Source organism: Salmo salar, chromosome 13, assembly GCF_965601325.2.
Source record: "Salmo salar chromosome 13, fSalSal1, whole genome shotgun sequence".
NCBI lineage: Eukaryota > Metazoa > Chordata > Actinopteri > Salmoniformes > Salmonidae > Salmo > Salmo salar.
Window position 1 is genome coordinate 113511663 of NC_138303.1, and position 17022 is coordinate 113528684.

General features: G+C 44.8%; 1 protein-coding gene across 1 annotated transcript in view; it reads left to right on the plus strand.

Annotated features, from left to right (window-relative positions):
• Positions 1-17022, plus strand: part of LOC106568589 (phospholipid phosphatase-related protein type 1) — a 133112-nt gene that overhangs the window by 37639 nt on the left and 78451 nt on the right. The window contains exon 2 of the mRNA XM_045692700.2: positions 8184-8272. Coding sequence (XP_045548656.1) covers positions 8213-8272 — 60 coding nt within the window. The 5' untranslated portion in view covers positions 8184-8212. The remainder of the gene's footprint in view (positions 1-8183; positions 8273-17022) is intronic.

Sequence of the window (17022 nt, forward strand, 5' to 3'; positions counted from 1 at the left end):
CTGTTTATTACTGCCCCCTAGCCCAGAGAGGTTATTTCCCTGTTTATTACTGCCCCCTAGCCCAGAGAGGTTATTTCCCTGTTTATTACTGCCTCCTAGCCCAGAGAGGTTATTTCCCTGTTTATTACTGCCCCCTAGCCCAGAGAGGTTATTTCCCTGTTTATTACTGCCCCCTAGCCCAGAGAGGTTATTTCTCTGTTTATTACTGCCCCCTAGCCCAGACAGGTTATTTCCCTGTTTATTACTGCCCCCTAGCCCAGAGAGGTTATTTCCCTGTTTATTACTGCCCCCTAGCCCAGAGAGGTTATTTCCCTGTTTATTACTGCCCCCTAGCCCAGAGAGGTTATTTCCCTGTTTATTACTGCCCCCTAGCCCAGAGAGGTTATTTCCCTGTTTATTACTGCCCCCTAGCCCAGAGAGGTTATTTCCCTGTTTATTACTGCCCCCTAGCCCAGAGAGGTTATTTCCCTGTTTATTACTGCCCCCTAGCCCAGAGAGGTTATTTCCCTGTTTATTACTGCCCCCTAGCCCAGAGAGGTTATTTCCCTGTTTATTACTGCCCCCTAGCCCAGAGAGGTTATTTCCCTGTTTATTACTGCCCCCTAGCCCAGAGAGGTTATTTCCCTGTTTATTACTGCCCCCTAGCCCAGAGAGGTTATTTCCCTGTTTATTACTGCCCCCTAGCCCAGAGAGGTTATTTCCCTGTTTATTACTGCCCCCTAGCCCAGAGAGGTTATTTCCCTGTTTATTACTGCCCCCTAGCCCAGAGAGGTTATTTCCCTGTTTATTACTGCCCCCTAGCCCAGAGAGGTTATTTCCCTGTTTATTACTGCCCCCTAGCCCAGAGAGGTTATTTCCCTGTTTATTACTGCCCCCTAGCCCAGAGAGGTTATTTCCCTGTTTATTACTGCCCCCTAGCCCAGAGAGGTTATTTCCCTGTTTATTACTGCCCCCTAGCCCAGAGAGGTTATTTCCCTGTTTATTACTGCCCCCTAGCCCAGAGAGGTTATTTCCCTGTTTATTACTGCCCCCTAGCCCAGAGAGGTTATTTCCCTGTTTATTACTGCCCCCTAGCCCAGAGAGGTTATTTCCCTGTTTATTACTGCCCCCTAGCCCAGAGAGGTTATTTCCCTGTTTATTACTGCCCCCTAGCCCAGAGAGGTTATTTCCCTGTTTATTACTGCCCCCTAGCCCAGAGAGGTTATTTCCCTGTTTATTACTGCCCCCTAGCCCAGACAGGTTATTTCCCTGTTTATTACTGCCCCCTAGCCCAGAGAGGTTATTTCCTGTTTATTACTGCCCCCTAGCCCAGAGAGGTTATTTCCCTGTTTATTACTGCCCCCTAGCCCAGACAGGTTATTTCCCTGTTTATTACTGCCCCCTAGCCCAGAGAGGTTATTTCCCTGTTTATTACTGCCCCCTAGCCCAGAGAGGTTATTTCCCTGTTTATTACTGCCCCCTAGCCCAGAGAGGTTATTTCCCTGTTTATTACTGCCCCCTAGCCCAGAGAGGTTATTTCCCTGTTTATTACTGCCCCCTAGCCCAGAGAGGTTATTTCCCTGTTTATTACTGCCCCCTAGCCCAGAGAGGTTATTTCCCTGTTTATTACTGCCCCCTAGCCCAGAGAGGTTATTTCCCTGTTTATTACTGCCCCCTAGCCCAGAGAGGTTATTTCCCTGTTTATTACTGCCCCCTAGCCCAGAGAGGTTATTTCCCTGTTTATTACTGCCCCCTAGCCCAGAGAGGTTATTTCCCTGTTTATTACTGCCCCCTAGCCCAGAGAGGTTATTTCCCTGTTTATTACTGCCCCCTAGCCCAGAGAGGTTATTTCCCTGTTTATTACTGCCCCCTAGCCCAGAGAGGTTATTTCCCTGTTTATTACTGCCCCCTAGCCCAGAGAGGTTATTTCCCTGTTTATTACTGCCCCCTAGCCCAGAGAGGGTTATTATCCCTGTTTATTACTGCCCCCTAGCCCAGAGAGGTTATTTCCCTGTTTATTACTGCCCCCTAGCCCAGAGAGGTTATTTCCCTGTTTATTACTGCCCCCTAGCCCAGAGAGGTTATTTCCCTGTTTATTACTGCCCCCTAGCCCAGAGAGGTTATTTCCCTGTTTATTACTGCCCCCTAGCCCAGAGAGGTTATTTCCCTGTTTATTACTGCCCCCTAGCCCAGAGAGGTTATTTCCCTGTTTATTACTGCCCCCTAGCCCAGAGAGGTTATTTCCCTGTTTATTACTGCCCCCTAGCCCAGAGAGGTTATTTCCCTGTTTATTACTGCCCCCTAGCCCAGAGAGGTTATTTCCCTGTTTATTACTGCCCCCTAGCCCAGAGAGGTTATTTCCCTGTTTATTACTGCCCCCTAGCCCAGAGAGGTTATTTCCCTGTTTATTACTGCCCCCTAGCCCAGAGAGGTTATTTCCCTGTTTATTACTGCCCCCTAGCCCAGAGAGGTTATTTCCCTGTTTATTACTGCCCCCTAGCCCAGAGAGGTTATTTCCCTGTTTATTACTGCCCCCTAGCCCAGAGAGGTTATTTCCCTGTTTATTACTGCCCCCTAGCCCAGAGAGGTTATTTCCCTGTTTATTACTGCCCCCTAGCCCAGAGAGGTTATTTCCCTGTTTATTACTGCCCCCTAGCCCAGAGAGGTTATTTCCCTGTTTATTACTGCCCCCTAGCCCAGAGAGGTTATTTCCCTGTTTATTACTGCCCCCTAGCCCAGAGAGGTTATTTCCCTGTTTATTACTGCCCCCTAGCCCAGAGAGGTTATTTCCCTGTTTATTACTGCCCCCTAGCCCAGAGAGGTTATTTCCCTGTTTATTACTGCCCCCTAGCCCAGAGAGGTTATTTCCCTGTTTATTACTGCCCCCTAGCCCAGAGAGGTTATTTCCCTGTTTATTACTGCCCCCTAGCCCAGAGAGGTTATTTCCCTGTTTATTACTGCCCCCTAGCCCAGAGAGGTTATTTCCCTGTTTATTACTGCCCCCTAGCCCAGAGAGGTTATTTCCCTGTTTATTACTGCCCCCTAGCCCAGAGAGGTTATTTCCCTGTTTATTACTGCCCCCTAGCCCAGAGAGGTTATTTCCCTGTTTATTACTGCCCCCTAGCCCAGAGAGGTTATTTCCCTGTTTATTACTGCCCCCTAGCCCAGAGAGGTTATTTCCCTGTTTATTACTGCCCCCTAGCCCAGAGAGGTTATTTCCCTGTTTATTACTGCCCCCTAGCCCAGAGAGGTTATTTCCCTGTTTATTACTGCCCCCTAGCCCAGAGAGGTTATTTCCCTGTTTATTACTGCCCCCTAGCCCAGAGAGGTTATTTCCCTGTTTATTACTGCCCCCTAGCCCAGAGAGGTTATTTCCCTGTTTATTACTGCCCCCTAGCCCAGAGAGGTTATTTCCCTGTTTATTACTGCCCCCTAGCCCAGAGAGGTTATTTCCCTGTTTATTACTGCCCCCTAGCCCAGAGAGGTTATTTCCCTGTTTATTACTGCCCCCTAGCCCAGAGAGGTTATTTCCCTGTTTATTACTGCCCCCTAGCCCAGAGAGGTTATTTCCCTGTTTATTACTGCCCCCTAGCCCAGAGAGGTTATTTCCCTGTTTATTACTGCCCCCTAGCCCAGAGAGGTTATTTCCCTGTTTATTACTGCCCCCTAGCCCAGAGAGGTTATTTCCCTGTTTATTACTGCCCCCTAGCCCAGAGAGGTTATTTCCCTGTTTATTACTGCCCCCTAGCCCAGACAGGTTATTTCCCTGTTTATTACTGCCCCCTAGCCCAGAGAGGTTATTTCCCTGTTTATTACTGCCCCCTAGCCCAGAGAGGTTATTTCCCTGTTTATTACTGCCCCCTAGCCCAGAGAGGTTATTTCCCTGTTTATTACTGCCCCCTAGCCCAGAGAGGTTATTTCCCTGTTTATTACTGCCCCCTAGCCCAGAGAGGTTATTTCCCTGTTTATTACTGCCCCCTAGCCCAGAGAGGTTATTTCCCTGTTTATTACTGCCCCCTAGCCCAGAGAGGTTATTTCCCTGTTTATTACTGCCCCCTAGCCCAGACAGGTTATTTCCCTGTTTATTACTGCCCCCTAGCCCAGAGAGGTTATTTCCCTGTTTATTACTGCCCCCTAGCCCAGAGAGGTTATTTCCCTGTTTATTACTGCCCCCTAGCCCAGACAGGTTATTTCCCTGTTTATTACTGCCCCCTAGCCCAGAGAGGTTATTTCCCTGTTTATTACTGCCCCCTAGCCCAGAGAGGTTATTTCCCTGTTTATTACTGCCCCCTAGCCCAGAGAGGTTATTTCCCTGTTTATTACTGCCCCCTAGCCCAGAGAGGTTATTTCCCTGTTTATTACTGCCCCCTAGCCCAGAGAGGTTATTTCCCTGTTTATTACTGCCCCCTAGCCCAGACAGGTTATTTCCCTGTTTATTACTGCCCCCTAGCCCAGAGAGGTTATTTCCCTGTTTATTACTGCCCCCTAGCCCAGAGAGGTTATTTCCCTGTTTATTACTGCCCCCTAGCCCAGAGAGGTTATTTCCCTGTTTATTACTGCCCCCTAGCCCAGAGAGGTTATTTCCCTGTTTATTACTGCCCCTAGCCCAGAGAGGTTATTTCCCTGTTTATTACTGCCTCCTAGCCCAGAGAGGTTATTTCCCTGTTTATTACTGCCCCCTAGCCCAGAGAGGTTATTTCCCTGTTTATTACTGCCCCCTAGCCCAGAGAGGTTATTTCCCTGTTTATTACTGCCCCCTAGCCCAGAGAGGTTATTTCCCTGTTTATTACTGCCCCCTAGCCCAGAGAGGTTATTTCCCTGTTTATTACTGCCCCCTAGCCCAGAGAGGTTATTTCCCTGTTTATTACTGCCCCCTAGCCCAGAGAGCTTATTTCCCTGTTTATTACTGCCCCCTAGCCCAGAGAGGTTATTTCCCTGTTTATTACTGCCCCCTAGCCCAGACAGGTTATTTCCCTGTTTATTACTGCCCCCTAGCCCAGAGAGGTTATTTCCCTGTTTATTACTGCCCCCTAGCCCAGAGAGGTTATTTCCCTGTTTATTACTGCCCCCTAGCCCAGAGAGGTTATTTCCCTGTTTATTACTGCCCCCTAGCCCAGAGAGGTTATTTCCCTGTTTATTACTGCCCCCTAGCCCAGACAGGTTATTTCTGTTGTTTTACATACAGCAGGTTTGTAAAGGACCAAAGAAAAAGGTCTGCTTCGTGTTTTCATTTTGTCCATGGAAAAAATATTGCGATACTCAGACCTGTGGATGTAGTTTAATCTGTAGTCATTAAGGGACTCAGACCTGTGGATGTAGTTTAATCTGTAGACATTGAGAGACTCAGACCTGTGGATGTAGTTTAATCTGTAGTCATTAAGGGACTCAGACCTGTGGATGTAGTTTAATCTGTAGTCATTAAGGGACTCAGACCTGTGGATGTAGTTTAATCTGTAGACATTGAGGGACTCAGACCTGTGGATGTAGTTTAATCTGTAGTCATTAAGGGACTCAGACCTGTGGATGTAGTTTAATCTGTAGACATTGAGAGACTCAGACCTGTGGATGTAGTTTAATCTGTAGTCATTAAGGGACTCAGACCTGTGGCTGTAGTTTAATCTGTAGACATTGAGAGACTCAGACCTGTGGATGTAGTTTAATCTGTAGTCATTAAGGGACTCAGACCTGTGGATGTAGTTTAATCTGTAGACATTAAGAGACTCAGACCTGTGGATGTAGTTTACTGCAATCATCACCTTGTGTTTGTTTTAGTGTGACAATTAAGTGATAATTCCAGAGAAGATGGTGTTTTTTTATATATATATATTTATTTATATATATTTATATATTGACATTAGTGTTGTTAGGCACCGTGCCAATATATCCTCCAATCACCGGCTTCGAGGGTCATTCAGTCTATCGTTTCGGTTGCCAGAGACGCGACCCAGTCGTTCAGTCTTTTTGTTCTGTTTCTATGGACGCTTCCATGTCGTTCGTTCTAAATGTTACATAGCCATACTGGCTAGCCAACTTTGGCTAACACAGTCACGTCAAACAGTGCAGCCAGGAAAATAGCAAATTAGCTGCATTTTCATTTGTTTAAGCTGTTTTCTAAAGACATTTATTTGGACACATCTTTAACAATCAGCTAATGAGGTGCGATTTCGCTTGGCATAGAAAATGTTCTCACTCCTCTGTTCAGAGGAGCTAGCCAACAACACAGCCATCAACACAGCCAACAACACAGCCATCAACACAGCCAACAGCACAGCCATCAACACGGCCAACAGCACAGCCATCAACACAGCCAACAGCACAGCCAACAGCACAGCCATCAACACAGCCATCAACACAGCCAACAGCACAGCCATCAACACGGCCAACAGCACAGCCATCAACACAGCCAACAGCACAGCCAACAGCACAGCCATCAACACAGCCATCAACACAGCCATCAACACAGCCAACAGCACAGCCAACAGCACAGCCATCAACACAGCCATCAACACAGCCATCAACACAGCCAACAACACAGCCATCATCACGGCCAACAGCACAGCCATCAACACAGCCAACAGCACAGCCATCAACACAGCCAACAACACAGCCAACAACACCACTTCAAACTGAAGCTGGAAAGACTGTAAACTAGCTGCACTTCATTTCGTTTGACCTGTTTTCTATTGACATGTATTTGTATATATCTATAAAAATGATGCTCATTCATGATTTCGACTGGTTGAGAAAAGCTGCCTGCTTGTCTGTCTCGTCCCGACTCCCAACCCCGACACGTTCATTACTCTGGGACAGCTGGAGATCCAATTTCAATACTGAAACAATGTTGGAGATGTCAGAGGGACATTTTTTACAGATTTATACGAATCTCCGCTGTTGGAAACCATTTGCAAGTCTAAAAGAAATGGGAGATAATGTCTAGATGCTTTTTACAGTTTTACAAGTTTATAGATGGTCTGGCTGGGCATTTTAACGTCATAGATTTAGCTGGTGGTAACTTGTTGGATAGACATTGGCTGGAATGGGGTTATAACCAATCAGCATTCAGGATTAGACCCAGCCGTTGTATAACAACAGACTGAGGTATAAGGCATTTCCTCTCGTGTGTGTGTGTGTGTGTGTGTGTGTGTGTGTGTGTGTGTGTGTGTGTGTGTGTGTGTGTGTGTGTGTGTGTGTGTGTGTGTGTGTGTGTGTGTGTGTGTGTGTGTGTGTGTGTGTGTGGTGTGTGTGTGTGTGTGTGTGTGTGTGTGTGTGTGTGTGTGTGTGTGTGTGTGTGTGTGTGTGTGTGTGTGTATGGAATCAATCACAGCCTCTCTCATGTTAGATCTCTTTAGCTTCCACAATAGATATCACATCACTCAGTCATGTCAGGTCTCTGTTCTCTTCTCTCTCCTCTTCCTGTCCTGTATTCCTCCACCCTATCATCAGCCCTCTTCCTGTCCTGTATTCCTCCACCCTATCATCAGCCCTCTTCCTGTCCTGTATTCCTCCACCCTATCATCAGCCCTCTTCCTGTCCTGTATTCCTCCACCCTATCATCAGCCCTCTTCCTGTCCTGTATTCCTCCACCCTATCATCAGCCCTCTTCCTGTCCTGTATTCCTCCACCCATTATCAGCCCTCTTCCTGTCCTGTATTCCTCCACCCTATCATCAGTCCTCTTCCTGTCCTGTATTCCTCCACCCTATCATCAGCTCTGTTTTCTCAGTGAGAGAAGGAGAGGAAATGTAGAGAGTATATGTTGGTGTCCATTCTGATTCCTAAGTTTCTGGAGCCGTGAATTGATTTCAAGAGTCGACTAGTCTGTTAGGTTAATCATCTATGTATACAGCAGGAGAGGAGTGAAGCCCCTCTATCCTATCCATGAAGCCCCTCTATCCTATCCATGAAGCCCCTCTATCCTATCCATGAAGCCCCTCTATCCTATCCATGAAGCCCCTCTATCCTATCCATGAAGCCCCTCTATCCTATCCATGAAGCCCCTCTATCCTATCCATGAAGCCCCTCTATCCTATCCATGAAGCCCCTCTGTCCTATCCATGAAGCCCCTCTATCCTGTCTGAATGTGTTTTTGTCCCTCTTTGTCTTGTCCAATCAGCTTATGTCTTGAGATTAATTCCCGACTCCAGGAATGGGAATCAGAGTCCAATATCTGTGCATATTAACAGTCTCCTCCTTTTCCTCTTGTAGACTGAGGATCTGTCTCCGGCTGAGAGAACATGGCTTCTGACAACACACAGCGCAGTTACTCAATCATCCCCTGTTTCATCTTCGTAGAGGTAAGACTATCTGTCCGTCTGTCTGGTTGTTACCCTAATGACAGGTAGTACAGTGATCATAGAGGTAAGACTATCTGTCCGTCTGTCTGGTTGTTACCCTAATGACAGGTAGAACAGTGATCATAGAGGTAAGACTATCTGTCTCAGTGAGTACTGTACTGTGTGTGTGTGTGTGTGTGTGTGTGTGTGTGTGTGTGTGTGTGTGTGTGTGTGTGTGTGTGTGTGTGTGGTGTGTGTGTGTGTGTGTGTGTGTGTGTGTGTGTGTGTGTGTGTGTGTTTGGTATTATAATATTTCTTGCACATGTAGAGAGTGAAGTCGATTTAGGAACACTCTCACCATCTCCCTCTCGCTCTCTTTCTCACCCCTCCCCTCTCTCTCACCCCCCTCTTTCTCGCTCTCGCTCTCTCTCTCACCCTCTCGCTCACCCTCTCTCACCCCTCCTCTCTCTCACCCCTCCTCTCTCTCACCCTCTCTCTCTATCACCCCTCTCTCTCTCTCTTTGTGTCTGTTTGAGACAATGTTTTCAGCCCCAGCTCCATATTTAATTAACAGTTCTGCCAAAGCCTTTTAATCACAGCGAACCATCTTGAGACGCTGTACATCAAAGCCTTTGGCTTGGAGAAGAACGGCATGCTTTGCGTATCGCATTCACAATTCTGTCAATTATTTTCTCTTTTCTCTGTCTCAATTCACACTCTCTCTCCTCCCTCCGCATCTCCCTCCCCCTCTCGATATGTCCTCTTCTCCCTTCTGCCCTATCTCCTATCCACCCTCTCTCTATCTCCTATCCACCCTCTCTCTATCTCCTATCCACCCTCTCTCTATCTCCTATCCACCCTCTCTCTATCTCCTATCCACCCTCTCTCTATCTCCTATCCACCCTCTCTCTATCTCCTATCCACCCTCTCACTATCTCCTCCCTCCCCCTCTCTCCCTCCTTTCCTCTCTCCCTCCCCCTCTGTCTCCTCTCTTCCTTCTCTCTCGCTCTCCTTCTCCCTTTTACCCTCTTTCTTTCCTCTCCACCTCTTTTGTATCTCTCTCCCCCCACCGCCTCTCACTCCTCTGTCTCTCTCTCTCACCCTCTCTCTCACTCCTGTCTCTCTCTGTCTCTCTCTCTCACCCTCTCTCTCCCCCCACCGCCTCTCACTCCTCTGTCTCTCTCTCTCACCCTCTCTCTCACTCCTGTCTCTCTCTGTCTCTCTCTCTCACCCTCTCTCTCCCCCCACCGCCTCTCACTCCTCTGTCTCTCTCTCTCACCCTCTCTCTCACCCTCTCTCTCACTCCTGTCTCTCTCTGTCTCTCTCTCTCACCCTCTCTCTCCCCCCACCGCCTCTCACTCCTCTCTGTCTCTCTCTCTCACCCTCTCTCTCACCCTCGCTCACTCCTCTCTCTCTCTCACCCTCTCTCACCCCTCCTCTCTCTCTCTCTCTCTCTCTCTCTCTCTCTCTCACCCCTCCTCTCTTTCTCTCTCTCTCTCTGTCTCTCTAAATCTTCTGTTTCCTCTCTGTCATCTTTCCATAGCTGTGTTTACCAAGCTATAGATACTGTGAGTAGGCAACTAGGTTATTATATATGAGGCTCTGTGTCAGGGGATAGGAGGAGGGTGATATATATTAGTGGGACAACATTTCACAGGCCACAATCAAAAGCCTGATTAACTCTATGTGAAAAAGATGTCGCACTGCTTAGAAGGCATCCCGGAGTTCGCTGTTCGCTGTTGACGTTGAGACTGGTGTTTTACGGGTACTATTTAATGAAGCTGCCAGTTGAGGACTTGTGAAGCGTCTACACGTTTCTGCTCTACTTTTGACCAGGGCCCTTAGGGTTAGGGTCCTTAGGGTAGTGGTTGAGGACTTGTGAAGCTGGTAGAGAGAATGTCAAGAGTGTGCAAAGCTGTCATCAAGGCAAAGGCTGGCTACTTTGAAGAATATAAAAATATATTTGAATTTGTTTAACACTTTTTTTGCTTACTACATGATTTCATATGTGTTATTTCATAGTTTTGATGTCTTCAATATTACTCTACAATGTACAGTGGCTTGCGAAAGTATTCACCCCATTGCCATTTTTCCTATTTTGTTGCCTTATAACCTGGAATTAAAATTGATTTTTGGGGGGTTTTTAACATTTGATTTACACAACAGGCCTTCCACTTTAAAGATGCAACATATTTTTTATTGTGAAACAAACAAGAAAAATAAAAAAAAACTGAAAACTTGAGTGTGCATAACTATTCCCCCCCCAAAGTCAATACTTTGTAGAGCCTCCTTTTGCAGCAATTCCAGCTGCAAGTCTCTTGGGGTATGTCTCTATAAGCTTGGCACATCTAGCCACGGGGATTTTTGCCCATTCTTCAAGGCAAAACTGCTCCAGCTCCTTCAAGTTGGATGGGTTCCGCTGGTATACAGCAATCTTTAAGTCATACCACAGATTCTCAATTGGATTGAGGTCTGGGCTTTGACTAGGCCATTCCAAGACATTTAAATGTTTCCCCTTAAACCATTAGAGTGTCGCTATAGCAGTATGCTTAGGGTCATTGTCCTGCTGGAAGGTGAACCTCCGTCCCAGTCTCAAATCTCTGGAAGTCTGGAACCGGTTTCCCTCAAGAATTTCACTGTATTTAGCATCATCCATCATTCCTTCAATTCTGACCAGTTTCCCAGTCCCTGCCGATGGAAACACTTCCCCACAGCATGATGCTGCCACCACCATGCTTCACTGTGGGGATGGTATTCTCGGGGTGATGAGAGGTGTTGGGTTTGTGCCAGACATAGCATATTCCTTGATGGCCATATAGCTCTATTTTAGTCTCATCTGACCAGAATACCTTCTTCCATATGTTTTGGGAGTCTCCCACATGCCTTTTTGGCAAACACCAAACGTGTATTTAAATTTTTTTCTGCCCACTCTTCTCTAAAGCCCAGCTCTGTGGAGTGTACGGCTAAAAATGGTCCTATGGACAGATACTCCAATCTCCACTGTGGAGCTTTGCAGCTCCTTCAGGTTTATCTTTGGTCTCTTTGTTGCCTCTCTGATTAATTCCCTCCTTGCCTGGTCCGTGAGTTTTGGTGGGCGGCCCTCTCTTGGCAGGTTTGTTGTGGTGCCATATTCTTTCCATTTTTTAATAACAGATTTAATGGTGCTCCGTGGGATGTTCAAAGTTTCTAATATTTTTTATAACCCAACCCTGATCTGTACTTCTCCACAACTTTGTCCCTGACCTGTTTGGAGAGCTCCTTGGTCTTCATGCTGCTGCTTGCTTGGTGGTGCCCCTTGCTTTGTGGTGTTGCAGACTCTGGGGCCTTTCAGAACAGGTGTATATATACTGAGATCATGTGACAGATCGTGTGACAGATCATTGTTATGTAACTTCTGAAGGTAATTGGTTGCACCAGATCTTATTTAGGGGCTTCATAGCAAAGGGGGTGAATACATATACACACACCACTTTTCAGTAAAAAAAAATTTATAATTATTTTTTTCCATTTCACTTCACCAATTTGGACTATTTTGTGTATGTCCATTACATGAAATCCAAATAAAAAATCAATTTAAATTACAGGTTGTAATGCAACAAAATAGGGAAAATGCCAAGGGGGATGAATACTTTTGCAAGGCACTGTAGAAAATAGTAGAAATAAAGACAAACCTTTGAATGAGTAGGTGTGTCCAATCTGTTGACTGATGCTGTATTTATATATTGAACAAAAATATAAATGCAAAACGCTGAGCAACACACTGATCTATTCCTGGAATACACTCTACACAACACACTGAGCTATTCCTGGAATACACTCTACACAACACACTGAGCCTACTTGGCTAAGTTGCTTCTACTTATCCTTACTGTTCAGTGCTAAGCAGAGTGGCATTCCATGTTTTAATGTTTTATATCAGGGCAGCCTAACCCTCTTCCTGAAGATCTACCGTCCTGTAGGTTTACAGTCCAACCCTCTTCCTGGAGATCTACCGTCCTGTATGTTTACAGTCCAACCCTCTTCCTGGAGATCTACCGTCCTGTAGGTTTACAGTCCAACCCTCTTCCTGGAGATCTACCGTCCTGTAGGTTTTCAGTCCAACCCTCTTCCTGGAGATCTACAGTCCTGTAGGTTTACAGTCCAACCCTCTTCCTGGAGATCTACTGTCCTGTAGGTTTACAGTCCAACCCTCTTCCTGGAGATCTACAGTCCTGTAGGTTTACAGTCCAACCCTCTTCCTGGAGATCTACTGTCCTGTAGGTTTACAGTCCAACCCTCTTCCTGGAGATCTACTGTCCTGTAGGTTTACAGTCCAACCCTCTTCCTGGAGATCTACCGTCCTGTAGGTTTTCAGTCCAACCCTCTTCCTGGAGATCTACCGTCCTGTATGTTTTCAGTCCAACCCTCTTCCTGGAGGTCTACTGTCCTGTAGGTTTACAGTCCAACCCTCTTCCTGGAGATCTACCGTCCTGTAGGTTTACAGTCCAACCCTCTTCCTGGAGATCTACTGTCCTGTAGGTTTTCAGCCCAACCCTCTTCCTGGAGATCTACTGTCCTGTAGGTTTTCAGCCCAACCCTCTTCCTGGAGATCTACTGTCCTGTAGGTTTTCAGTCCAACCCTCTTCCTGGAGATCTACTGTCCTGTAGGTTTTCAGTCCAACCTTTTTTCTGGAGATCTTACCGTCCTGTAGGTTTTCAGTCCAACCCTAATTTAACATATCTGATTCAGCTAGTTAAGGTCTTGTTTAGCAGCTAATTAGTAGAATCAGGTTCTGAGATACTAGAATACTCTTGTCTTAACCTATACATTTTGATCCTAGACTGTAGTATTCTATAGTTAGCCATCCTATATTGTAATATTGTATAGTCAGCCATCCTAGACTGTAGTATTGTATAGTCAGCTATCCTAGACTGTAGTATTCTATAGTCAGCTATCCCAGACTGTAGTATTCTATATTCAGCCATCCTAGACTGACTGTAGTATTCTATAGTCAGCTATCCCAGACTCTATTATTCTATAGTCAGCCATCCCAGACTGTAGTATTCTATAGTTAGCCATCCCAGACTGTAGTATTCTATAGTCAGCCATCCCAGACTCTATTATTCTATAGTCAGCCATCCCAGACTGTAGTATTCTATAGTTAGCCATCCCAGACTGTAGTATTCTATAGTCAGCCATCCCAGACTCTATTATTCTATAGTCAGCCATCCCAGACTGTAGTATTCTATAGTTAGCCATCCCAGACTGTAGTATTCTATAGTCAGCCATCCCAGACTGTAGTATTCTATAGTTAGCCATCCCAGACTGTAGTATTCTATAGTCAGCCATCCCAGACTGTAGTATTCTATAGTCAGCCATCCTAGACTGTTGTATTGTATAGTCAGCCATCCTAAACTCTATTATTCTATAGTCAGCCATCCCAGACTCTATTTTTCTATAGTCAGCCATCCCAGACTCTATTATTCTATAGTCAGCCATTCTAGACTGTAGTATTCTATAGTCAGCCATTCTAGACTGTAGTATTCTATAGTCAGCCATCCTAGACTGTTGTATTGTATAGTCAGCCATCCTAAACTCTATTATTCTATAGTCAGCCATCCCAGACTCTATTTTTCTATAGTCAGCCATCCCAGACTCTATTATTCTATAGTCAGCCATTCTAGAGTGTAGTATTCTATAGTCAGCCATCCCAGACTGTAGTATTCTATAGTCAGCTATCCCAGACTGTAGTATTCTATATTCAGCCATCCTAGACTGACTGTAGTATTCTATAGTCAGCCATCCCAGACTCTATTATTCTATAGTCAGCCATCCCAGACTGTTGTATTCTATAGTTAGCCATCCCAGACTGTAGTATTCTATAGTCAGCCATCCTAGACTGTTGTATTGTATAGTCAGCCATCCCAGACTGTAGTATTCTATAGTCAGCCATCCCAGACTGTAGTATTCTATAGTCAGCCATTCTAGACTGTAGTATTCTATAGTTAGCCATCCCAGACTGTAGTATTCTATAGTCAGCCATCCCAGACTGTAGTATTCTATAGTTAGCCATCCCAGACTGTAGTATTCTATAGTCAGCCATCCCAGACTGTAGTATTCTATAGTCAGCCATCCTAGACTGTTGTATTGTATAGTCAGCCATCCTAGACTCTATTATTCTATAGTCAGCCATCCCAGACTCTATTATTCTATAGTCAGCCATCCCAGACTCTATTATTCTATAGTCAGCCATCCCAGACTGTAGTATTCTATAGTCAGCCATTCTAGAGTGTAGTATTCTATAGTCAGCCATCCCAGACTCTATTATTCTATAGTCAGCCATCCCAGACTGTATTATTCTATAGTCAGCCATCCCAGACTCTATTATTCTATAGTCAGCCATCCCAGACTGTAGTATTCTATAGTCAGCCATTCTAGACTGTAGTATTCTATAGTCAGCCATCCCAGACTGTATTATTCTATAGTCAGCCATCCCAGACTGTATTATTCTATAGTCAGCCATCCCAGACTGTAGTATTCTATAGTCAGCCATCCCAGACTGTAGTATTCTATAGTCAGCCATTCTAGACTGTAGTATTCTATAGTCAGCCATCCTAGACTGTATTATTCTATAGTCAGCCATCCCAGACTGTAGTATTCTATAGTCAGCCATTCTAGACTGTAGTATTCTATAGTCAGCCATCCCAGATTGTAGTATTCTATAGTCAGCTATCCCAGACTGTAGTATTCTATAGTCAGCCATTCTAGACTGTAGTATTCTATAGTCAGCCATTCTAGAGTGTAGTATTCTATAGTTAGCCATTCTAGACTGTAGTATTCTATAGTCAGCCATTCTAGACTGTAGTATTCTATAGTCAGCCATTCTAGACTGTAGTATTCTATAGTCAGCCATTCTAGAGTGTAGTATTCTATAGTCAGCCATTCTAGAGTGTAGTATTCTATAGTCAGCCATTCTAGAGTGTAGTATTCTATAGTCAGCCATTCTAGAGTGTAGTATTCTATAGTCAGCCATCCTAGACTCTATTATTCTGTAGTCAGCCATGCTTGTTTCTCTGCAGAGATGTTAATTTAGTTGTTATGATTTGACTAGTGAAACGGTTTATGGCTAAACACTGACCTCTGCTGGTAGAGAGGAACTGGTGAAACTGTTTATGGCTAAACACTGACCTCTGCTGGTAGAGAGGAACTGGTGAAACGGTTTATGGTTAAACACTTACCCCTGCTGGTAGAGAGGAACTGGTGAAACGGTTTATGGTTAAACACTTACCCCTGCTGGTAGCGGGAGAGGAACTGGTGAAACTGTATACTGTTAAAAAACTCACCACTGCTGGTAGCGAGAGAGGAACTGGTGAAACTGTTAGTTTAAACTCTGACCCCTGCTGTAGAGAGAGGACCTGCATCTGATAAGAAGGAAGCATCTGAATAAGCTCCATCTGATAGGTTAAAACTCACTCACCAGTTTCTCAGGGTCTAAATCAGTCCCTGAACTGAAGCTTAACAATTTAAATCACCAGTGAAAATGAAGTCAAGGTTCAGATTTGAGTGTTCTCAGCTCATAGAGTCTGATATGACTTCAGATTTGAGTGTTCTCAGCTCATAGAGTCTGATATGACTTCAGATTTAACCAATAACAGAACATTGACATATCGAAACCATTTGCCGAACAATTCATTATTTCAAGTTGTTGATGATGATTATTTCTGTTATTAAATCGGAAATGATTGACGTGTCAGATTGGATCACAGGAGGCTCATAATAATATCCGGAACGGAACAAATGGAATGACATCAAAACCATGGAAACCATGTGTTTGATGTATTTGATACCATTCCACAAATTCCGCTCCAGTCATTACCACGAGCCCGTCCTCCCCAATTAAGGTTCCACCAACTTCCTGTGGATTAGACCATTGACCAGCAGGCTGTGATTGTGGAGTTCAGCATCTTGCGGTTAGTAGGCTATGCCAGTGGTGGAAAAAAGTTCTCAATTGTACAGATATCTTTGTAGAAAATTATTCAAGTAAAAGTGAGTCAGTCACCCAGTAAAATACTTATTGAGTAAAAGTAAAAAATAAAAATAAAAAATGGTTTAAAATGTACTCAGCACTCAATGGTCTTGCTTCAGTAAAGTAAAAGTAAATGCTATACATCAAATTCCTGATATTTAGGAAACCAGATGACACAATTGTCTTAAATTTACTTAAATATACTCATTTAGTAAATTTACATTTACTGACAGACAGGGGCCCACTCCCACACAGACATTTACAAATGCAGTATTTGTGTTTAGTGAGTCTTCCAGACCAGAGGCTGTAGGGATGACAACATGTTATATCGATAGGTGTGTGAATTGGACCATTTTGCTGTCCTGCCTGAACATTCAAAATATATAGAGTACTTTTGGGTGTCAGGGAAAATGTATGGGAGTAAAAAGTACATATTTTTTCTTTAGGGATGTAGTGAAGTAAATACTACTCCAAGAAAACAACTGAAGTAGTACTTCAAAATAATTTTTACTTAAGTACTTTACACCACTGGGCTATGCTATGATCAAATGGCACTATGGGCCCTGGTCATGAGTCGTGCACTATGTAGAGAATGATGGCTTCCCTACAACGTTTTTTCTTGGGCAGAGCTCCGAAGGTGCTCTCCAGATTAGGGCTGTAGGAGCAACAGTGTGTGAGGACTTAAGCATGTTAACAAAACAAAGAGGCACTGGTGACAAAACATTTGAAGCACGCTGGTTTTCACAGAATTTCTCTGTTATTTCG